Genomic DNA, 25,825 nt, shown 5'->3' with positions numbered 1-25,825 from the left:
GCTGCCCTTTGCTGTACCTTTTCCAATTCCACTATATCTTTTTTGAAATGGAGCAACCAGATCTGCATGTAGTATTCAAGATGTGGGCATACCATGGATTTATATGGAGGCAATATAATATTTTCTGTCTTCTTATCAATCCCATTCCTAATGATTCCCAACATTCTGTTAGGTTTTTTGACTGCAACTGCACATTGAGTGGATGTTTTTTCGAGAACTATCCACAATTATTCCACGATCTCTTTCTTGAGTGGTAACAGCTAATTTTGACTCCGTTTTATATTTTCAGTTGTTGGTTTTAGATCACTTGATTCGTGTCATGTCCCATTTTACTGCAGAGACTTGCAGAGTAGACAAGACCTGAATTTCCAAGGCTAAAAGGTTGTTCTTAGTGTTTTACAAAACACTTTCAGCCCTTGCTGACACATAGTTAACCTTGAGAAGAAATGTTCTGGAGAATGCTAGGCAGCTAATGTCTCTCTTGGTGCTGATGAGCTTTCAGTTTAAAGGTCAGGAATATCAGTATCACTTCTCCCTGTTAAAGTAGGGAAATAAAGGATTGGCTGTGGTGACACAGAATGCCACTGTAAGAGGTTTGATAGTCTTGAGTCAGACAAATAGGACAAAGATGGCATCATATTATAGGAATCTTTGAAATTCTAAAATACTAAGGAAGTAACTGTAAAAATGAATTGGAAGGTTTTTAATTAAGAATCAATATGATAAAAGAACCAATTTAAAAAATATAGAAATGACATTATAGAGTTTGTACAACTGTTCTTAATGTATGTTGAAATGATATATCAAGTTCTCATAATATCCAAAAATTAAATGTGAAAGACATATGATTCCCTTTATACACATCTTAAAACAGCCTGAGATGTTTGGGTTGTAAAATTCCCATTAGAAAAGTATTACCACTTCTTGCAAGTAAGCCAGTCTTCCACTGCACATGATTATTAGAGGGGACAGATTTTCAGAACCTTGCAAGCCAGACTTTCATGTGCACAAACTGAGCCCACAGTGAGTTGGATGCACTCCCAATTTCAAAACCAGAGACTGGGCATGCACAAAAGCAAATGCACCCAAAAGCTGCATGTTTGTAAAGTAGCCTCCTGAAAAATTAAGCTGCAATGAACTAAGGCCACTTTAATTCTGAATGAGAACATCCACATGAGGATTTAATATGTTTTTATTTATGCATATTAACTTTATCACTTTAATTCATTCATTTTCACTTTCCTGAATGTCCTTGCATAAATGAGCCCTGATTTCAGAGTGTATAGGCTGAGTGGGCCAGTCACCATCCAATGGAAATTAAGAGACAGTGATTGAAATGGGAGACTCTCAGTGCAGCTGAGCCAGATGAGAGTGACATAGAAAGAGACAGGCTGATATTGAGAGGAAGAAAAGAGAGCATAGAAGGGAACTTTTATGGTATGTAGCACATTTCAGAAGAACATGGAAGCAAATTCCACTTCAGTGTCTGTGATGCAATATGAACATCATTCCTACTACTAACAACATGCATTAGTAAGGAGAACATATACCCAACTCAAAGAACTGCAGTTTTAACAGAATTGCAAAACACAAAGAAATAGAAATGAAGGAAAACCAGGCCAATGATTATGATTTTTAAAAAGCAGAAAAAAACCTTCAACTATAAAAACACATGATGGGAATGGAAAGGCTTCCACGCTCTTATTTCTGAGCATATTTTTGAAGGTTTATAGACCATCTGAGAATGTCCTCTGACCAGCTGCTGAGATAGGTCACCGCATGAGTTGGGGTATATCTACACTGTAATTAAGTAGCTTTGGCTGGCCCATGTTAGCTGACCCGGGTAGTGGGGGCTGTAAAACTGTGGTGCAGATGCTCGGGTCGGAACCCGGGCTCTGGGACCCTCCCCCTTTGTGGGGTTGCAGAGCTCCAGCCCTAGCATCTATACTGCAGTTTTACAGTCCCGTAGCCCGAGCCCTATGAGCCCGAGTCAGTTGGCACACAGGCCAGCTGTGGATGTTTAATTGCAGAGTAGACATACCCTTGGAGGCTTACAGAGTGCACTGGCCTCCTCCACTGTTGTTCTGCCCTTGCCAGTGCCACAGAGGTCACTGCCGTGATGGATGGGTGGTGGCATGGAGACATCGTGGCAGTAGGAGACTAGTACGTTGGCAGTTTGTCAGTTATTAGATGTTGGTCAATCTACTGTTTACCATTTCCTAATTTATTTTTTCAGGAACAACCTCCTCTAAATATTTCATCAGCAGTAGAAACGTCATTTAATAGGCAGAATTTTATGATGACTACTGTATATTATTAGCTTTTGTCCCATTAATCCATGGTTCCTTGTTTTTTCAGCCTAAACTTAGTATGGCCAAATGCAGGAGAAATGTGGAAAACTTTCTGGATGCATGTAGGAAACTGGGTATACCAGAGGTAATTTTTAATTATGTCTATCAATATAATGTGACCTAAAACACACCAAAAAGCATAACTTGTGTGTTATTTTACAGTTGAAGGCTCTTTATTTTATGGCTAAAATGATTCGTGTCTCATTTTATGAACTATTACAGTCAAACATTTACCCCCTTATTCAACAATGCACGTATGTATGCTTTTAGCTTTAAGCACATGAATTGTCCCATTAAGGTGTTCCTATGAGATATTCATGAGTTTATGGTTCTACTGTCATTAATGAGACTATTGTGATTAAAGGCATTGCTGGATTGGGTTGACTAGAAGGCCCACTAAGAAATGACTGAATTTTGTGCATTAGCAAACTCAACAATAAAACAGGTACAAGGTATAACAAAATGGATAATATTTCATTTTTGAAAACATACCAGTTTTGCCATAGATAGCTAGATAAGAGTATTTACAGTAATCCCAATACCTCCTTGTATTTCCTATAGAGAATAACTAGTAAATATCTACTAGCAAGTAGATGCTAATTTTTCCTTATATAAAACTAATATTAAGTTTTTTAAAAGTGATAACTGTGTTTTACTTGGTGCTTTTATTTTAAAAGCTTAGTTTAAAGTATTTATACTTTATACTATATTACATATTTTGTAGTATGTTTTGTCAAAGAAATTGGTATATGAGATCTCATCTCGGAGCTCTGTTACATTTTTGCTGAGGTGTAAGGAGAGCATTTCATATGTGTAAATTATGAATGTGCAGATTAGCAAAATGCAAATTGAGTGAGGTTCTACTGTAATGTTAAAATATCACTGTAGAAATGTGAAATGACAAAATGCAGTAAACTCAAGAAAGTTTAAGATTTTACATTTTCAGGTTTCTGTAGAGAATGCCAGTAGTCCATATTCTGATAAACATTATACTAGAGTAACTCATTATGATACAATTTAGTTACTCTGGATTTACACTGATGCAGTTTAGATCAGAATCTGTCCCAGTATCCAAAAATATGTCTGATGTAATTAAAGACCATTTCATTTCAAACAATTGGCCTTCAGTATGAGGAATTAGTTTGTATACAGACTAGTTTTTAATGCAGTAAAATATAAAACTACAAACATAAAACTGTACATGACTTAATGTTGTCATTGTATTTTTGTTAACAGTACAACTTAGGCTCTGAGAGCACTTTTATTTTAAGGTTTACTTTCAGGAGTTTAAAACATGTTTAGATTTGTTTTTACTTTGGGATGAGACTTGAACACAAAGTCTTTAAGTTATGGAAGGATTCCTTTTTCAGAATGTGAAGAAATCCACTAGTCTGACCTCTATTTGAAGGGCAGCAAAACAAACACTGTTTTTTCCCTTTCTGCAATTTGAAGAGGCATTGGGAGGGAGGATTGTTCTCATATCTACAATGAATTACTGTTAAAATTAAACTTTGTAATCCATAGTGTTATGAACTATGTCTCTATTTTAAAAATGATTATAGTGGCCATCTGTTACAGTTTATTAATGCACAGTAACTGGTTTCATAAAGTTATGTAATGTAAAATATTCATGATAATATTAGAATGGCTGCATATTGTGGGCTAAAAAGATTAGTTTCAGAAATAAGACGGCATGTCTCCGTATTATGAGAATATTGTGTCAAAATGTATGCAGCCTGTGTGTGGAATGTTTAGTGAGATGTGAGCGACCCTTTGATGCACTCATAATCAGAGTTGCCTGGAAATGGCCTTTTGGGGGAAGGGAGAGAAGGAAGGTGGTTGTTTTTTAATTAAGGCACATGACCCCAACTGCCCCCCGCCACGCGTCGCCTCTTTAAGGGTTTACATTTGTTTTTCTCTTTGCAGCTTTCAATGAAATATAAACTTTCTCTGCTAATGTTGCAGACTTGTTATAGATTTTTGGCGCCATTTGACTAACTGTTTATATATTGCATGTTTTCATAGAGGGTTAAGCAAAGGGTCAAATCTCATAAATCTAAATAAATAAACATTAGTTTCTACCCATATAAAATTTCATTCACTTAAATATCAAGGACATTTGATTAAGGTTTGTAATTTATAAGAGATCTTGTGGAATTCTGTAAGAGAATTCAGGTTTACTCAGCATGGATGGCAATTGACAAATTTACTGCTATACTTCCTGGAAAAGGCATTGTGTTTCAGAGCTTAGATGGGTGAAAGTGTTTGGAGTTTGCTGTGTTTTACTGAGTGAATGAGAGAGAGAAAATGTTGGAAACAAAGATCAGTGGTAGGTAGATATGATTGTGTGAGTGGCTAGCAGGATGCCAAAGCCCAGATAGATCAAGAATCTGTCTAGGAACAATGTGCTGTAAAAGTGCCGAGAGAGACATTCCCCACTTTCTAACATTTGAATGTATGTTGATTGTTCTTATGTAGCCTAACTGTCTCAGGAGACTCCAGCAATAGGAATACAACATTTGCAATGAATTTGTTTTCTTTTCTGAACAGATTACCGTTAAGCTCCAGCCCTTTCTTGGCAGCTCCTATGCCTACTAACCCATACCACAGCGTAGCATTCTATTCCTATCACATTAACATATGTCTCTGTAGGAAAAATGGATGATCTGGGACGGGCTGAATGCTGTTTCAGTACAAGAGGGTGATCAAAATGGAAGATTTTAGACGCGTTTAAACAGAAGGGGGCTTTCAGTGGAATAAGGTGGGATGCTGTTTAGTGATAGTGCTGAAGGATCTCCAGAACCATATGCTCACTGAGCTTCATGACTGACCTTGAGACAAGTGTAGCATGAAGATGCAAACATGCAATGTGATTTGGAGGATGATAATTTTACAGGACATTGAGTCCTGGGTTGCAGCTTTTCCAGCCCCCAGTTGAATGTTGAGTGTCAGGAAAAGATTCTCCAAAGATCTTGCCAAGGTCCTTGAGCAAACCAAAGGAATTCAGGACATACAGTATTTTAAATCAGTGGCTCTCAATCTTTCCAGACTACTTTACCCCTTGAACGAGTCTGAATTGTCTTGTGTACCTCCAAGGTTCACCTCACTTAAAAACTACTTGCTTACAAAATCAGACAAAAATACAAGTGTCACAGCACACTGTTACTGAAAAATTGCTGACTTTCTCATTTTTACCATTATAAAATAAATTACTTGTAATATAAGTATTGTACTTACATTTCAGTGTATAGTAGTGTATAGAGCAGTATAACCACGTCATTGTCTGTGTGAAATTTTAGTTTGTACGGACTTCGCTAATCCATTTTATGTAGCCTGTTGTAAAACTAAGCAAATATCTAGATGAGTTGATGTACCCCCTGGAAGACCTCTGTGCACCCCCAGGGGTACGCATACACATTGTTGAGAACCACTGTTTTAAATGAATAAACAGGCAGGAAAAAAACAGTCCATCTTTGTACATAAAAGCTCACTTTTTTGCTTTGAAATTCACCATTAATATATGTATGAACACACTGTTGAGGTACTCAGTCATCTGCCCACAGCATTTAGCCTCTCAGGAGTGCTCAGAGTCATAAAGACACTTACAGGTCAACAAATTTGGAAGTTTTTGTCTTGACACAAAGCAAAATATGTCCAGGACTATATATATAATAGGATTATATTATATATATATATATATATATTATCAGGGACAAAAGAGAGACAAGAGGGAATATAGAGGGGAAATCTAATGAATATCTTAGATGTCTGTATAGTAATGCAGGAAATCTGGGACATATACAGGAGGAACTAGACATACCAGTGAGTAATCACAATTGTGACGTAATTGGCATCGCAGAGATTCAGTGGGATAATTCATATGACTGGAATAGTTGTGTAGAAGGATAGAGCTTATTTAGGAAGGACAGGCTGGGGAAAAAGGGAGGAGGTGTGGCGTTTTATATCAAAGATGTATATGCTGGCACTGAGATTGAGACAAAAGTTGGAAGCAACCTGTTTAAAGTCTCTGGGTAAGGATAAAAGGGGTAAAAAACCAGAGTGGTGTCTCCTACAGACCATCTAATCAGGAAGAAGAGATGGATGAGGCTTTTTGAAACAACTAACAAACTCATCCGAAGCACAGCACTGGGTAATGTGATGCGCAACTTCAACTACCCAGACATCTGTTGGGAAAAACAGCAGTGCACAGATTATCCAACAAGTTAATGGAGTGCATTGAAGGCAACTTTTTATGGCAGGAGGTGGAGAAAGCAAGGAGGGGAGAGCCTGTTCTAGATTTGATTCTGACAAATAGGGAGGAACTGGTTGAGATTTGAAGGTGGAAGGCAGCTTGGGTCATGAAATGAGAGAATTCAGAATTTATGAAATGGGGCTCTGTCTTTCCTACATCTTACGCAACTTAAAAATTTTTTTTAAAGATACTCTTACTTACATGTATGCATTGAGTTGAGCATTGATAGAGAGGTTATGTGTGCAAAGGAGATTGGAATAAAAATACACATCATATTGTTTTCATCTTCCAATTTTAAAAAGATCAGTGTGCACCTTAGGTTTGATTTTGTGTACTGATAACCGAATATCGTCTGCTTATCATGAATATCATTGCTCAGTACAACTTTCTTAATGCAACAAGTTGCTTAGATGTTTGTATTCCAATTTAAATAGCTGCATGTGGGCATTTATATCTTCCAAAAATGTATGAATAGCCTAGGTTCACATATTTTTAATTTTAAAATTTTAAATAAGAAGTTTGAGCCTTAAACTCCTCAGCTTGGAAATTTTCTTAAACTAATCAGTATCCTTTAACCAGTGTCTCTTTCAATTTTCATCCCAGAGTACCAGCCAAAGTAAACAATTTAATCACCAGATTTTAAGGTGCATGTGATATTAGGTGAACAATTGTATTTATATTCATAACAATTTATTTTTTAGTATGTTTTTCCTGAGATTTCAGTATCATGGTTTGTCTCAACTGCTAAGAGAACTTTCTTGCTTTTATAGGGGCCTGTTCTTGCAAAATCTGAATCATGCAATTAGTCCCATTTAAGTGATTAAGTGATTGAATGGACTACGTCTATAAAGGTTTGCAGGATTGAGCTCTGAGCTTGCACTGTATATTTGTGCTAGTGTTTTGATATTGTTTGATAGCTTAATTATTTAGAGGAAACAAAAGAAAGATGGTGCATGTAGTAAATTAAGGGAATAATTGAAAGAAACAATATATTCCTACATATTTATACTAGTAATAGAATACTGTGATGCTTTATCAAACTCTATCTCTTTGTATTTTTAATTTTATGCACTGTTTTTTTCTGTTCTAATGGCTGCCCTTCGGGATAGGCTGACCTCTGCTCTCCGTATGACATCCTGCAGTCGGATATTCGTCACATGCGAAAGACTGTTGACACCCTGCTGGCCCTCGGGGAGAAAACCCCACAATCAACTTCTACCTTTCGCTCCTGGGATCTGATAGGCTTTTGTCTTTTCCACATACTTTTTATAGTCTTGATGTACATAACTTATCACTGGAATGTGCTAACATCATAACCTGTTTGCATGCGCACACAAACTTTCTGCTTTATCTCTGACACATTACAGGTACTTTAATTTCCTTCCTTTGTCTCACAAACTTCCACCCCTATAACCTCTCTATTAATCTCTTGACTAGAGGTAGCAGAATCTTGAATTGATTGTAGAGGGAAACCCGCCCTTCACTTCCCCCAGCCCTAGCTTAAATGCATACATATATCTTGATTTTTGCAGCTTGTTTCCTTCCACACTGCCTGGGTTGCTCACAGATTGTGGAGATGCAGTAAACTGCATCTATATACCATTTTGGGCTGTGGTCTTATCAAATCTTACAACCTAAGCAGCATTGAGCCTGGTCAGTGTTTGGAGGTGAGAACCCAAGGAACCACCCAGGTGCTGAAGGAAGTGATACTGGCATTTCAGAAGATGGCGGTATTCTCTTTCAGTATGTTTTGTTTGTTAGAGGTGCCATCTTCCACATGAAGAATAGAAACCATGGTCCTTAAGATCAGTAAAGATCCCATAGTACTTGTTGTAAAAGTGAGTGTTTACTCTGGTGTTTTGGTCAAAGTCCAGTCTGTGGTCATTACAATTCCACCCCCCCCTAAATTTTTTCTCCAGTTTCTTTTGGAAACAGTAATCTTCTCTTTCCCTGTCAAACTGTGTAGTGTTGCTGTTCATTTTTAAATACATGCCATGTTCCATGCCAAATTACAAAGAACTCAGAATTTGTAAGGGAACTTAAGGTCTTTCAGGATGAAGGTAATGGAGGCAACATGGTGCAGGGAGTAGGGCATCAGAGTGGGTATTGGCAGACCACTGATTCTTTTCTGTGACATTGGGCAAGTTACATAATATTCTTGTCTGTTCCTCATTTATACAAACAGAAAAGGAGTACTTGTGGCACCTTAGAGACTAACCAATTTATTTGAGCATAAGCTTTCGTGAGCTACACGATGAAGTGAGCTGTAGCTCACGAAAGCTTATGCTCAAATAAATTGGTTAGTCTCTAAGGTGCCACAAGTACTCCTTTTCTTTTTGCAAATACAGACTAACACAGCTGTTACTCTGAAACCTGTACAAACAGAGATGGTGATATTCTGTAACACATCTGAGAAGAATTCTTTAACAATATGTAGAGATGTGTATTTAGTTGTTTTCCCTTCACTTAGAGATCTACAGATGAAAAGCTTTATATAAATGCTAATTATTTCATAATGAAATGTAAACATAAATTATGTTACTAACATATCAGTTTAGCTAACCCAAGAATACCAATCCCCTGAATATATAAGTATACTCATTTAGGAATTCCCCTAGGAATTGAGGAGTCTATTAAATCGATCTCTTTGCCAGTGCTTTCTACATTGCTATGTTTGTTACATAATCCCTATTCCCATGTTATTTACATGAATATTTTTGTATGTATTTAGAGTATTAGAATCAAATCAGGTGGAGAAACTTGTTGCTACCAGCCCATGATATTAATCCTAATGTTATACATCTTGGCCTGTGCCAGATATTTTTAGTGACATGTTTTGCTGGTTTAATTACCCAGAGTATCCAAAATCTCCCAACCATTGGAAAGATAAGGGAGCAGTTGTTTCAAGGTTGCTGATGTGCAAAGAAATAGAGGCTTGTGTCTCCCATGTTCTGAATGATTCCTCAGTCTGAACACTGGATATGAGAGCTGGATTGCTGTTCAAGAGGTGGATTGGGTTAAACTGGTTGCACAACTACACATTTTTTTCCAAATCACAGTGATAAGCATACCCACAAACTTGTCCAAAAAAGCTGACTTCTCATACACTAGGAAGTAGCCCATATTGCAAAAGTGATTTAACATAGCCTGAAAATACAAATTCTGAATTGAATGTTACTTAATCCTTAAACTGCCTACAGGTTTTACCCATAAATTCTAATCCACACATGCAGACATGTCAGTCTCCTCAATTAATTTACCTTTGTGATTCCCAGATCTGCTTCTTCACCTGGCTTCTAGAAAATGAGTGAACTTAATTGCTCTTCAGTTTCTTTCAGCTTTTGAACAGAATGACTAAACTAATTATTGCTAATGTTCCTGTCTGATACTGCATTAACTTTTTGTCCCAAACCTTACCAATTAAATAAACACATTCATCATGTACAGTGCTGAGAATAAAAGTAAATTCTCATATTCCCATAAACAATAGGAAAGTTATAACACAAGATTCAAAGAGGAACATTACAAGTGTTTCCCTATAGCTGTGGACTTGAAGTTAACCCAGACCATATTGTGAAGGAATGCCTTAGGCTTTGTAACTGTAACTAAGACCAGCTCTACACTAGAAAGGTAGGTCAACCCAGCAACATCTCTCCGGGTTTGAAGAATCCACACCTCTGGGCGACATAGCTAAGCTCTAAACCCTGATGTAGACTTCGTGAGGTTGACTTCCCTTGACTTAGCTATTGCCTCTTAAGAAGTGGATTAACTACAGTCATGAGAGAACCACTCCCATCACGGTAGTGAGTGTCTACACTGAAGTACTACAGCGATGCAGCTGCAGCATTTCTAGTGAAGACAAAGCCTATGTTGTTGTTCTTCAAACATTCATTTGTTACACCTACAGTACCAGACTCCTCTTTTCCACAGTTGTTAATGATGATAATATATAACATTGTTATATACATTTGAGCCCTATACATCAGCACTGAGTAAAATATACCTTCAGCTTCTGCATAATAAAGACTGTAATGTTTCTGTAGATTATAAATTTCAACATAATGCAAAAGTGAAACAGAACTGCCTGCCCTTCTTTTACAAGTCAAGTATCCCCACCCTGAATTGAGGAATAGAGGGTGAAAACTGGCTTAAAGATACAATACGTATCTGATGCATCTGCTTCAGAGTGCTCTCTGATAAATTCAGAAGTCTATTTCTATGCTGTTCCTCATAGTATTGTACCCAGAATACTCACAGCTCCACACGTTGGAAATTATAGTGTTTCTCCACCTCCACCATTATTCTCCATAATGGGAATTCATCTACATAGACTTGGTGCAGTCTGCTTTTAGCAGGTAGCGCTACTTGTTTGCTCACTGCTGAATGTCTGCCTCATATGTTAAAAGTAGTGTGTGCTATGATATGCCCATTATATCCCATTTACAAGTTGTGATTTTGTATCTGCTCCTTCTACAAGTTCTCCCCATTGGTTTTCCCATTGCCATGACAGGATGATTATCAGGAAATTTCAAAACTCTTTGTAATCTGTTCCAAGATTGCAGCTACTCAGATTTACTGTATGTTTGTACAATGCCCAGCATTATTGGACTTTGATTCTGGTTAGGTCATCTGGTCTGTACCTCCATACAAATAATAGCAACTGCTTAATTTAATATACAGTTACAATACAGTGCATAAATATTTTGTTTTTTCTGGTAAGCCAAAAATCTGTAGATAGAAGAACATGTGGCATTGTCATAGCATTGAAAGTATTTAAAAGGCATCTATTCGGGTAGCATGCAGCGTAATACCCTCCCACCTGCCTCTTCACTTCATAGATGTATTCTCAAAGCTTTACTAGTTGGAGACGCTTTTGGACGTGATCCAGCTCCTATTGAGGTCATTGGTAAGATCGCTATTGACTTAATGGCAGCTGGATCAGGCCCTTAGCAAATAAAGGTGAAATCCTATTTTTCTGGTCCGAAAGCTATAATGACATCACTGTCTATCTCTGCAATGTTGCCTGAAAAGGAAATGTCCTTGGCATTTTACTCACATTCTCATTAAAAACTAGCACCACTTCCGTGTATGCATATATAGAAATTAAGATAGCAGGAGTCAAGAATAATTTTGTAGTAGACTCTTAGCAATTATTTCATTCCCTCATATTTTAAAACATGATCTGAGTGTTAGGTAAAAAGAAGAGAGTTGCACAATAGGGATTTTTGAATCCATTCCACTTGATGCACAATACAAAATGCAATTCTTATTCACTAGCTCTCATCTCACAAATCTAAACACTTACGTGTGAGATTCTGGTGTATTTGAATTTCTTTAGCTATAGGCGTACCTTTTCTATTGCTGTTTATTATACTTATCTATCATTATTAGGCTTTTGGAATTAACTCTCCTTTTAGCTTAAGGCTGTTGTGTTCTTAGAATATTAAAGTGAAATTGTCAAGTGTTTAGGCAAAATATTTGATGTGTTTTAAAATAATATGGCAAGGAATGATCCTGATTTGTAAAAGGCCCCCAGTCTGCCTTCTGAGTTGGGGATGTCAAATTTTGTTTCTGAAAATATTTGTGCCTACAATTAATTATAGGTGCAGTTCATAACATTGAGGTTACTTATTGACCGCAAATGCTGTTAATAATGAATGTAGTATTCCACATGCATATCTGATATCTGCTTCTTAAAAATCAGGCCCTGTGTATGTGAAAGAACACTAATCTGTCATTGTGAAGTTTTTAAAAGCCACTTACACACACACCCCCCCCCAAAATATTAATTCCTGGGCTCCATCTGTTGCAACACAGTGTTCCCATAGATGTACAGATAGTGTCAGTGATGCTGAGATACGAACAAGGAAAGGTATAAAAATGAAAAGTAGTATCTATAGCAGGGGTTCTCAATCTTTTTCTTTCTGAGGCCCCCCCAACATCCTATAAAAACTCCACGACCCACCAGTGTCACAATAATGGGTTTTCTGCATATAAAAGCCAGGGCTGGCATTAGGGGGGTAGCAAGCAGGCCAATTGCCTGCGGGGGCTCATGCCACAGGAGCCCCCACAAAGCTTCAGCCTCAGCAGGCAGGGCTTTCAACCCCATGCAGCGGGGCTTCGGCTTTCTGCCCTGGGCCCCAGTGAGTCTAATGCCAGCCCTGCTTGCTGAAACCTGCTCACGGTCCCCCTAGGGGGCCTTGGACCCCTGGTTGAGAATTACTGATCTATAGTATATAAAACTGTAAAAAGTATTTGAGAGGTTTTTGTTTAAAACTAGTTTAGTCCTCTTTGTTGTAATGATGACTTAAATTTCAAAATACTTGATTCCAATTATTTACGTGAAAAACATGAGATTCATTTTCTTATCTGAAGTCTCTAAGAAGCTACACGTTGCAGCCTTTTCAGAATATTTCAGTTTTTCTTATGTCTACAAATGTGGGGAAGAAATAGAAGGAGCAGAGAATAGCACTTGCCACATTGCAAAATTTCATTCACTCTTCAATTTTTGCTCGCAAATACAGCTGGGTCCTGAACGTTAACATCTGCAAATCAAATCACTTTATGATGTACCTACCTGATTCAGTGGCCACAGTCACTCCCTTAATAACAGACAGTTGTATGTTAATTGCCTTGAAGTTGTCGATTAGCCTAGATTAGTCCACACAGTAGCCTTGACTTTAAGGCAACTAATGTCAAAGAAAATAGAGATATGTTTAAGTGCCAAGTTCATACTGAATCCCCCCTACTGTTGCTTGCCGTCATTTTCCTGTTTTTCCTTAAATCCAGCTAAATCAACCATCTTGTTCTGTGGCTAGAAGATTACTGTGAGGCGAGCGTTTGCATTTTTGGCTATCCCTACAACTTTGTCTTCTCTTCGTACTAGACTGCTGGTGGCTGTGTGGCGCAGCCTACTGGCTCGGACTCTCTCCTCTCTATACTGTTACATTTTGCCTCATTTTTGATTGAAAGAAGTTTGTTCTTTCCTTTGACATAAATTTGAAAATAACATTCAAAATTATATCAGTCTTTTTAAATTTAATTTAAATTTAGAATGTGGTTAGCCTGGTTGCAATGATTAGGTGTTCCAATGATTAGGTGTCAATCATTCCACTGAGTTCATTAGAAGCAGACCTTAGATCCTGGGTAATTCATCAGGGTGTGTGTTCTGTTGTGAAAAGACCCATCCATGACCAAAGCAGAAATCGGTGGGTCCTTCCTCTGTATTGACTGACAGATTCTGTAGAGACCATCACTGGTGTTGGAAATGAAGTGCCCAACTCCATCTCTCTCACACTCTCTTAGCAGTGACATAACTTCATTGACTTCAAAGGAGATACTAGTGAGAGATGAATCATACCCTGTGTTGAAGTTAGTGGAGTTACACTGGTGTTATGCCAGTTTAAGATAGAGAGAAATCACTTCCAAAAGTGGGAAAGATGTTTAAAGAATCTGTCAGTTACCTAAAGTCTTACTGTAGTCATGGGCGAGTTCCTCCATAGCTGAGGTCTAGTGCCTAGAAATGCTAGATTTCTATAAAAGTTTTGCAGTATTGTCATATAATATAGTGAGTTTCTCTCATCTGATTGTTTGACAGCTGTAGGATAAGTGTCTTGTGTCTTAGAGATAGCATTTGTAGATGTGGTAGGAAAGAGAAGAGGAGGAGGAAGAGGAAGTGGCCAAGTTTCGGGGAGAATGATTGAATATGGGTAATTGGGAGGGTTGGGATCTGATCTAAAGCCCATTGAAGTCTTTGGAAAGGCTCCTACTGACTTCCTTGGAGTTTGGATAATACCCTTAGTAAGATTTGATTCTTCTCTTATAAAAAAAAAAAAGGGTCATAGAATGTTGTTGAGCTGTGATTTGAAAAGGATTTGGGTGTGCAGAGGTAGGAAGGTTGTGTTAGATAGTGGGAGCAATGTAAAAATCTGGAATGTAAAGCTCAGCACTTAAACTCTTTATTGAGGTGAACAAGAGAATTGAGTTAGTTATGAAAACGATGAGGTGAAAGGAGTGTGTTCTTTTTATAGGATGCTACAGGATCCAATAACTGTTCTGGGATATTTGTCAAAACACATAACCCTTGTGTTTGTTCATTGGTTTGTTCTTTATAACTTTGCATTGTCCATCGTTTTCTTGTTGGTAATGTAGAAGCCTTCGAGCATGTGAAAGAGAGAAGGGAACTAAGCAAGAGATTAGGGACAAGGAGATGTATTCTGGGGAAAGTGAACATGCTGGTTACAAAGTACTGTCTTCCTTTGTATCACCTATTTCTGCTTTAAAAACTAGAAATTAAACCTAGAGTCTGCTTGTATATCGGTCCTAAAAAAACTTCCTTTATTTGAGAATAGAGCTCCTAGGTATTAGTTTTATACTTGACTAGAATATTATATTAGATTTTGGACTGGTTAATTCATTTTCTTTAAAGATAAAGCAAAGTGATATTGGGGAGATTTTTATGGTTTAAAATGAATGACTGAACTTATTTACAGTTAATCACAAAGAGTAATTATGAGTAAGACAATAAACACTATAGCCAGGAAAAATCAATAGGTAAAACAAAAGCTCTGACTGATACAGGTGGCTAGATGAATAGTGAGTCAGTTTTGCAGTAAAAATCTTTTAAGTGTGAGGTATAAATCTCTTTAAACTGAACTGTGTTTGATACAGATTTGGCTTCAATAGAAGTGATTTGGGACAGACGTATCATTTTAAGAATGCATTCAAACTTACAAATACCTAGCAGTGATTTTTTTTTTTTTTTTTTAAAATGATGTCCCTCTCTTATCAAATGCTTGTAACTTTTTTTCCTTTGGTTTTCAAATACTCACTACAGTGTCCAATAATTTAATATACAGTAATTTCGTATCTGAAAATGTAAGAATAATGATCAATATTCAGACAGGAAACTCATATCACCTTTTTATTGGGTTTTCTTAGCCCAGTCCTTATCTGGTGAGGGGAGGGCCATATCCAGTGGGAGTAGAAACAACTTTTAAAAAAAATTCATCTGACTTTAAAACATATTCAGTATAGAATGTAAAAAATTTTTTTTATCTGACAATACCAGATCAGAATATTTTATTCCTAGAGATTCTAAAACTGAGGACATTATGAGCAAGTGGGTTGTGAGATATGAGATTGACCACAGTTCCTTAACTATTAGACATATTTGAATAAACTTTATATTACCAGAAGTGAAGAAAACCTTCATTTTTGTCTTGTATTTGAAACTGAAAACATTTTTATCATTTAGTTACTCCACTACCAATCATACATCAAGTTACATGACAGTTTGCATCTGAAGGAAAAACTTTAAGCCTTACAAGGTCTCTGTACATCTCTCCAGAAAGAAATGTCCCTTAATGAGGAAGCAGAAGTTAATGACAGTCTTGCCTGACACTTTGAGAGTCTGCAGGACCTCACAGTCACACAAGATTGGCCCCACTGAGATTGTTTGTATGATTTCAATTAAGTCCCTTTCACTCTAGGTAAAGATACTCACAACATTAATACGTGTCAGGGCTGGTTGATTAGGTATACTGTGCTTCATTACAGCAGTGAATTCAGTGATGAATTATAATGTCAAAAGCCAACACATTGAAGAGAAGACAATAGCCAAAGTGGTGGAAAGCCACAGACTCCATATGTAATATAAACCAGCTTGAGCAGACTGCCAGAACCTTGCAGCACCTTCGCTGTAGGACATGGGGTAGTGTATCTGTACCACAGACACACTCAACCTCACAATCTTGAAGCTTACATTTCTCAAATAATTTCTTGTGAATTTGATAAGAGAAGCCAAAATATGGTATGCTCATAGATACAGAAGTATAACCACACACCAAAAGTTACAAGTAAGATAAGTCAAAAATACTTGCACTTCTACATTTAAAGATCAATTATAGTACCAGTGGCAGATGTAATAATTTTGAACAAATTCTGGATCTCCCTTCTTGTGCTATATTTGACACGCAAGATGCAGAGTTTGATTTCTATCTTGTTTTAAACTAGGCTACTAAATGTATTTATGGCCTGTAGATGCACAGCCTTGTGCCATGATTAATTAACCTCAAGGTAAGCTTAGTCTGGTTGAGACACAACTTGGACAGAGGGCTTCTAAGGAAAAACCTCTGTGTTACATGAAGTTGTATTGTGGTACTTTTTCCTCTGAGACAGTATTGAACCAAGGTCTAGAGAATTTTATTACTTTTGAAGATGCCAACATTTTGATTATATAATTGAGGTCCTGACATCTTGCGTTCATTAACAATCTGGTGGCATTTTCTGTAAGAGTATACGCCAAATCCCATACAGGAGGTTATTAAGGAAAGTAAGTGGTCTTAGAGTGAGAGAGTGTACTGTCATGGATTGGAAGCAGGCTATGACAGAAAACAAAGGGTAGGAATAAATGGTCAGTGTTCATTGTGTCCGGAAGTTAACAGTGGGGTGCCACACAGACCCATACTACGACCTGTATAGTTTAATATATTTATCAGTTATCTGGGAATGAACAGTGAGGTGGCAAAATTTGTAGATGATACAGAATTATTTAGGCTAGTCAAGGCTAGAGGTGACCATGAGGAACTTCAGAGAGATCTGTCCAAGCTAGGTAAAGCACAATGACAGATGAAATTCTCATGGTTAACAAGGTCAGGGCCATGTGCATTAGAGGAAATATTTTCAGTCATTTAAACAAATTAGTGGGTTCTAACTGAACTGTAAATTGGAGAAAAATCCAGTTATCACTGGGAAAAAAAAATAAATAAAAGAAACAAAATGTTAAAATGCATAAGTAATGGGATAGAAAATATTATATCATTATTATATGGTGTATGCTATATTCTGTTCAGCATCAGAAGGGATTAGAAATTGGGAAAGATTACCATAAGAAGAGAGATTGAAAAGATTGAAACTGTTTAATTTAAGAGGCGATGAATATGGGGAGATACGGCAGAGGTAGACACAATGATGCCTGGTGTAGAGAAGATAAATCAGATGCTCCTTTTTACCCTATCTCACATTCTAAAAGAAAGAGGACATTCAAAAAAATTGAACAACGTTTAAAGCTAATAAAAGGAAATAGTTTTTTGCATAATTAACCTATAGAACTCATTGCCATTAGATATCAGGAGTTTAGCAGGATGACAAACAAGATTAGATGTTTCTATGAATCAGAATATCCACAGCTGTATTAGCGAAAGCATTATTTTAGAAAACATAAACCAGCCACTAACAGATGGGGATTAGGAATAAACTTCCCCTTTGGCAGGCTATTTCATAATGGTTCACTCTGGGGCTTCTTGCACCTCCTTCTGAAAGATCGATTATTCTCTACTGTTAGAGTCAGAATAATAGACTAGAGGTTTGTTTGTTCTGATGTAGTTCTGTGGCTGCTGCATTCCATTGATGGATGAAGTGATCCCGTTGCACATCAACATAAATGTAAAATGTTGTTGTTCACGTTTCAATCTGTTGATTGTAATCACTGCTGTTCAAGGTTTATATTCCAGGGTGAAAACTTGACCCTATGGAATTCAGTGGCAAAACTCCCTTGACTTCAAGAGGGTTGGGATTTCACCCCAGGAATTTTTTTAAAAAGTAATGGGCACATGTCACAGTATCTCACTATTGTCTGTAATGTTGGTGTCTTTACAGTGATTACATGCTAAATGAATGTACCATCAGACTTGGTGCTGAAAACTAATTGTGAATCTTTATGGTGTTAAAATGTTGGTTGCTTTTTTTAAATGTAAGAATAAGATGGTTTCTTGTTGGCCTAGAGTCATCCAGAACACTTAAGTCTCAAACTAGGCCAAGTGTGCCATCAGAAAAACAAGAGAATCCTTTCTGAAAAAGCATAGACTGTTGTCTAATTAAATGATTCCTGATTGTTGTGATAACTGCATTCTAGCTGCATTTGCATAAAGCAAGATTTTGCAATAAGAGGTAGGTGGTCTCATCTTTACTCCTTTGTTTTTTCTTTTAGGAGAAGCTCTGCCTACCACATCACATCCTAGAAGAAAAGGGCTTGGTAAAAGTGAGCATAACAGTTCAAGCATTACTAGAGGTAACCACAATGAAGCAAGCTTTATTCACATGAAACTACTATTTCTGCTGTAATCCGCTCCAACGTGCCATAAAAGTATCAAAACACTGCTCATCTTTTCAAACTGCATTGACAAATACCCTTCTGCTCCAAAAGAGTATTCCTACAGTTCTGAACTGAAATCATCTTTCAGACTATCTATATATGTTGAACTGCAAACTAATAATCATTTTATAAAACAAACTGGCATTTCCACTGCTTTCATAGCTCAGTTTTTACAGTAGCTATTAAAACAGCCACCTCTCTGCCGCTTACATAAGTGTGGAGTACAGCTGCCTTGCAGCTAAATATGTTCATCTTATTAACACAAGAGCATCTTAATTTTTTTTTAATAGGAATTTTAACCTGTTTTGTTTTTCTGCAGTTGCTTCAGGCCATTTTAAAAATATTCAGCCATAAAATATTTATATAAATATTATTTATTAGTGAGTTGTTATTCATCCTTTGGATGCAAAATGTAAATTAGGAAACTGTATTTTATTACTGCTTTTTTGTGGTTAAACACTTTATTTTAATATAAATATTTAGTTATTTTTTATTCTACTTGGTGTGCAGTAATTCTAGATCTCCATAATTGTATTTTCTAATATGTATGATAAACGGTAAACAAAAATAGGTGCTTTCATGAAAAGAATGGTTAGCTGGGACGGCATTCTTTATTTTAGGGTTTGTGGAAGATGAGTGGCGTTGGTCTGCATTCCAGTTAGTTTCCAACATTCCAGCAGCACTTCCCTCTGCCCCCCAGTAGATGAAGTTGGTTGAGCTGAAGAGAAGCACACCTTTTTATTTGTATATAGCTGTTGTTAAAAAAAAAAAAAAAAAAAAAGGAAAGATTAAACTTGAACACACAAATGTGAACAAATATTTTTGATTGATACGTATTTTACTATGCACAAGACATTAAACTTTTATTACAACAAAATAACTGATGTGCATTAGCGTCACGTGTCTTGAGATATAATTTTGCACTGTAACTTAGGTAATCTTAAAAGGATACAGCACTACGGAACAAATAAAAAAATAGCACAAGAAAGGTGAAAATAGAAAGTTTTCTAGATAGTCAAATATACGTTTGGGGTTTTTTTTTAAAAGAGAAAATATAATTTCATTGCAGTTGTTTTAGGTCGTTGTAACAGCCTAACCCTTCAAATATGTACTGCAGGTTGCAGGGCTTACTGCTGTGAGTGCTCTCCTTGTAGTTAATGTACTGCCGTGGGATTGCCCTGTAGCGAGTGTTTGCAGGATCAGACCCCTTGTCCCAATTCAGCAGTAGGAAATAGTTTTATTTCATTACTTTTAATTTCAAAAGGAGGTTTTAAAGCTTAATTTATTGTTCAGTCATTGTCAGACAGATATTTTAGGTAGAAAAGTTCTAATCTAGCACAGTGATTTTCACAACCTCTTGAACATCCTTTTGGGGGGGGGGGGTAGTATGGAAATCTCGTGATGTAAGTAATTTAGGCAAACAAGACAGGGAAGTTGCATGTGGTAGAAAGGATGGCCGTTAGGGGTCCCTGTTACATTTAAGGAAGGAGAGTTTGAAATTCATTACAGCAAAAGTGAGGCAATGTAGAGGGCAAATGAAAGAGGCTATGGAGAGAGAAATAACCATCTGTTTGAAGAATGTGTACACTTGTCACAATATTGCATATTCTAGGCAGAGTTACATGCCTGTTCACACAGAGACACACTGCATTTAAAAAACCACCAGTATTCCAAGGAATTATATTTTTAATCCTGAATATATACTGTTTTGAATGCAGACCTTGTGTTTTCGACATCACAGATGATGGTACACATCAACAACCATCTGTTTGGCGGAAAATGTGAACTCAAGGACAGTATAATACAGTATGCATGGAATATTCAGTTATTTCAACCAAAGTAAAAGCTTTTGTTCTATAGAGGGAACATTGACTTACTTTGCAATTTTGACTGGCAGCTAGCATATGGTTTCCTATAAAATATATTGTGCACTTTAACACTAAATTAAAATGTATTTTAATATTTTACAGAGCTGCACAAATACCTGTTTTGTCAAATAGCATGAACAATATAAAGAAAATAGGTTTTCAACTCAGAGTATATCAAACTTTAAAAGCATTCAGAAATTGACTATATAAATAGGAATATTGATTGCTGCATCGAAGGGTAAAATGCAGGTTCCTGAGTATTTTTTTTATGATGTATATATGGCAACATGAAGTTTTGTAATTATTATTTTGACAAATCCTGTTTTTTTCATAATTAATTTGTTTTCCTCCTAATAGTGACTTTCAGTATTTGCTTAAAGTTGGCTGTAAATAGCGCTAAATATTTTGTAATCCGGCTTTTTTTATGCAGTCTTAACCTGTATGGCTAAAAAGAAAATCTTCATGAATCTTTGTACACTTTATATGTGCAATAAAAATGCATGGCCTCCTGACAATACCATAAACAGTGAATGTTGTGTGTATATAGTGCCAACTTTACTGTGGCTGCAATTAAATCATTTTATTTGTATTCATTTCCTGACTCTCCCATGACTGAGAATTTGTATAATAAATCTATCGTTGTTGGAGGAAATCGCAAGCAAGTAAAGGAAGCAAAGTGCCTCTTTTTTTGGGGCGGGGGGGGGGAGGCGAAACCAAAGTTCAAGCCAGACCTAGCTAAAGGCCCTTTGCTCTTGCAGAGTCCGTTTCTCCAGACAAGTTGCTAGAAACCCCCACCATACACAAATGCAAGTAGACAGTTGTAATGTTTGGGTGGTTCTGGGTGTGTTCTTATAGCATAGTGGTATTTCACTGTAAAAGCTTTCTTTGATGCAGTCTGTGCTGAGAGAACAGCAAAATCTATGTAAATCTCTATCTTCTCTGCTTAAATCAGGCTACACCTTAACTGGATTATTTTATGATCCTCCTCTAGATTCTAGTTTGGGGCAGTGAAGCTGTGGGGTAACACAGCTGCTGTATGCACGGCTGGCAGAAAGGAAACACACTGTGGGATTAAAGGCATAAACGTATTTGATCGTGATTACAGACCTGCAACTAGCCACTAAAAAAAGTGTATGGTAAGGAAAATAATTTTATCATTTGTCCTCCAAATTCAAATAGCCTCTACAGCTGCATGTCTTTTATTATAGCATGTGTGTTACCCTGTACAAGTCTCTTTCCTGAAGACTTTACAATCCCTGGGCTGAGGCCCTAAAACTACCATGACTAGTGCCCTTGATTTTGGTAGTAAGCACTGTGTCTAAGTAGTAAGTGCAGCACTGGGCTCTAACTTGGACACACAAGACAGTGAATATTGACACCCCAGTCATGGAGGCTAGAGAAAGGAGGAGAGGAGGATGTGAAAAGTAGGAAAGTAGAATGTCTCCATTGTTCTACAAACAGCGACACAGGTACAGAGCTGCATTAAGGAGAGAGAGAAAGGGAGGATCAGTCAAAGATAAACAACCTTTTTGCTGAACTAGCTTTTCAGCTTTGTTGCTGAATCAAGGATTCTTTATTTCTGCTGCAGGAGTTGATGGCATCACAAATGGTAGAAATTCTGCCCCAGTGCTATTTGTCATGTCAGTTATTGCAAGGTAACCAGATCCTGGAAGGAAGAAGCGAGGTCAGTGTGAAGGGTACTTCAGTTGCAGTATGAGAGGTATCCAATTCCCAAAAACCTGCCTTCCCCCTGACTTCAATTGGTAGCCAAAAGAGCAAGGCATTTTATTGCTGTTATGGATCTGGGACTTGTGTACAAATCTAGCTTCTTTGAGAGTTAATTTTATAAAACCTCCTCCACTGTGCAGGGCTCTAAAACAATTTCTCATAGAAAAGAGCCTCTTGAAGGCATAGTTGTTCACTTGCACTGCCTCTAAAAATCAGCTTTAAAAGAAAGCATCAGACTCATCACTGCTGCTAAGTTTTGTCAGCAAAGCAAACTTGCTCTAGGATAGTAAGTGATTCTGCATTCTTGCTAGAAAAAGCAACAGGTATTTTCTGTATCCAAACTTGTATATGGGCTGGTGTTTCAACATGGAAGCTGAAATTGTAATAGATCTCTTGCTGGAAAGTAGATTAAGACTCAGGCAGGAGCTGCATTTCCTGTATCTCACACAGTACTCAGATTTTAAAAATAGACTGTAAATGTAACACGTACGAGCCTGCTTCTCTCACAGAGGCTGGTGGTGATCTGCATTTGCTACCGCTAAACTTACCCTTGTTAAATGATCCTGTTTAATGTTATATTTAGGATCCATTAATGATGTAATCTCCTTTGAAGTAAAATTTAAGGTTTTACTCCCTGTATTCTTTTTTAAAGGAAATGCCACAACTTTTCACATCTGCTTTTAATACCTTACAGCACCCAAATGCTTGACACTTGTTACTGTAGAATGATAAATGTCAGATACTAGGAGGAATTCTATACCTGTAGTTAAAATGGTTTCTGCTTAGTTGCATGCATAGAGAGGTTGTAATGGAAATCCCCTCTGGATGGCACATTCTGATTTCGAGCTCTTAATTTTTCTGTGAAAGCAACACTTTGCTCTTACTGAGGTGAACATGGTACAAATTTCAAACAAGGTTAAATTAACTGTTTGCAAAGTCTGATGGCAGGGATATCGTTCCTTTTGTATAGATAGGGAAACTGTAACAAAGAGGCGCTGTGATTTAGTCCTGCAATAGTCAGTGGCAGGATTAGGTCTGAAGAGTCCTGACTCCCATTCCCACAAGGCTACAGCTAAAATACAGGCAGCCCTTGGACTTACAACACAAATCACTTAAGTCAAAAACATAACTTGAATTTCCCATAGAGTGCTGTAAAGTCAAAACAATAATTTATAAACATTGTGCTGTTCATCATAACTCAAACATTGTAAAGTCAAGGACTGCCTGTAATGCCTGAAAGACAAATCTTCCAGCTTTTGATGCTTCACAAACCGCATGCTCTAGGCACTAATCACAGCACCAGATGCTGCTGTTTCAAGCTAAATGGCTATTTCAGAATGAATTAGGAAAGACTTTTTACATACTTTGCTACATATAATAAAATGGAAGTGTTTCCTACAACATACCCATGCTGAATGAAACAGCTGATAAGAGTGGTCACCACACCATCTCAGGTGTCATAAAACATGGCACACAGCACCAATACAGGGTTGGGATTTTCTATTAGAACATTTGAGCTGGCCCAATAACTCGTTTGCAAAGGGCACCAGTATCCTGGAGATCAGCCCTTTGTCTTAAATGTTAATTTTTTTTAAAAACGATGCTTTTTTAATTCCACTTGTAGCAGTCACTTACTTAAACTTTGTACTGCCATGCACCTGCGCAGGACTTGGTGACAGGAAAGGAACTACTTTTTCCCCAGCTGCTTGAAAACGTACTGCCTTTGAAATACGAAGCTGTCCCCATACAAAGCAGGGGGAGCAAAGGCTAGCCTGCCGTTAAATAAGAGCAGAACGGTTTCAGTTTTTGAGGAAAATCACATCTCTCTGTTTCCCAAAATCGTGGCTTTGCATTTTGGTTGCAGGTATTTGATGTCCTCTCTCAGGTTAGCAGTTCTACCGCTCAGTTTTCAACAGGGAAAATAGCCCGCTTGGTGCTGGGTGGGTGGTTGTTTGTTTTACGTGTTGTAGAGAATTAGATCACTACAGTCACTGTTTTAGTGATGGAAAAGTGACTGCACAGTCAACATCTTGCCCTCCCCTGCCTTACATATGGTGATAGTCCAGCAGTAGGTAACTCAAGAGTACATTAACCTCTCTGGGCAGTTTTTAAGCCAGCAATCACAAAATATAGAGGTATTATGTAGCATCCATCTCCCTAGTACTGCAGTCCATGGGATCTGTCGACGTAGAACTGAGGTCAAGTGCTGTGTTTGGTTCTAGAACCAAATGTTTCCTGCACAAGCCCAGCTACTAACCTTTCTGGCCAGGGGGAGGAAATCAAGAATCTCCTGCTCAAATCTTGAGGACTGACAGTTGGATGAAAGCTTGTTACTAGCTCCTCTATTTCCTTGAAGACATGAAATTACTGACCTACTACTTATTCATGTAAGCAACTGCAATGTGTTACATGGGGATGTTATCTGATTACGAACTGGAGATGGTCCGTAAGCTCTATTAAGATGTGGTCCACAGTTAAGTTTGAGAACCTGTGGCAGCAAGTATTTTCAGGGACTTGCCGTAGGTAAAATAATTCTCCCCCCAAAGCCGTCGTATAGCAGTAGAGCTATTACTCCAGCTCCAGGCTGAAACAGTTGGTACCACTTTTGGAAGAGGGAAGAGAAGGACTGGCTGTTGGATCCACACAGTGCACAGAAAGCTCTTGCATGATGAACAGCCAAAGTAGGTTGGCTAAATCCTGTCCCCTCACAGTTAAGTGGAGACATGTTAACTTGGGGGAAACACTAAAATCCTAGTGAAGAGTAGGCTGACTGTATTCCTCCCCCAACATACAAATTAGCAGGCAGAGTTACACACCATGGGGAATCATTTTAAATCTGGTACAACAGGGTCAGATTCAGCTACCTTTACTCACATAAAACAGTCCTGTCCCGTCCCCCCGGCTGCCCTTTCTCCTCAGATAGTAAAGTAATAAAAGGTGGCAGAGTCTGCTCTCCAATGCTCTCTATGTTAGACAAAGAAACCATCCTACTGCTTATCCATCCCTCAAACTAATTTATTCCTCTCTAAGAAGAATCTCTAGCCTTTCCCCAGAAACTTACTTGGTGGCAAACTTAAGTCATAAAAAGGATGAACTGCTCCCTTTAATACCTGATTTCAGGTAGCTGCCTTCAGACTGTCTGTTACAGAAGCCTCTTCCTTTCACACTCCCAATTACAGGTTCAATGTTAACAAGGGGGGAATGGTTGATCACAATGCAGCATAAGTTTGTTTGCATTTTCCATCAACAGCTGCAGATTTTGGCCTGGAAATACACTTCAATAGGCAGGAGAAAAACACTTCAGTGTAAATCCATTTAATTTACTATTGTTTTCAGCCCTGTATTCAAAATTGTCCAGTTATTCTGTTCAGTGCTGAATGAGTGACAAATGGAAAGTTAGCGTGTTACTAGTTCTCCTGCTGCAGTCTGCACCGTCTTGAGACCACTGACATATTCTATGTCAATATGCTGT

The 25,825-nt window shown here is 37.6% G+C and overlaps 1 protein-coding gene across 6 annotated transcripts in view; it reads left to right on the top strand.

Moving 5' to 3' along the window:
• Window positions 1-21,218, top strand: part of LRCH1 (leucine rich repeats and calponin homology domain containing 1) — a 232,464-nt gene extending 211,246 nt beyond the window's left edge. For 3 of the 6 annotated variants that reach the window (XR_014710349.1, XR_014710350.1, XR_014710351.1), the window contains 3 exons: window positions 2,359-2,436; window positions 7,713-7,970; window positions 18,593-18,681. Coding sequence is in view for 3 of the 6 variants with exons in the window: in XM_084619897.1 (XP_084476023.1) it covers window positions 2,359-2,436; window positions 18,593-18,673; window positions 19,378-19,419 (201 nt within the window). In the remaining 3 variants the exon portion in view is untranslated. Of the gene's footprint in view, window positions 1-2,358; window positions 2,437-7,712; window positions 7,971-18,592; window positions 19,085-19,377 lie in introns of those variants that run through there. The other 3 variants (XM_084619898.1, XM_084619899.1, XM_084619897.1) reach the window with 2 other exon arrangements.
• The last annotated feature ends 4,607 nt before the right edge of the window (window positions 21,219-25,825 follow it).

The sequence above is a fragment of the Lepidochelys olivacea genome (assembly GCF_965140295.1).
Source record: "Lepidochelys olivacea isolate rLepOli2 genome assembly, chromosome: 1".
NCBI classification, from domain to species: domain Eukaryota; kingdom Metazoa; phylum Chordata; order Testudines; family Cheloniidae; genus Lepidochelys; species Lepidochelys olivacea.
Note: the sequence above shows the minus strand (reverse complement) of the source record. Positions and strands in the feature narration are given on the sequence as shown.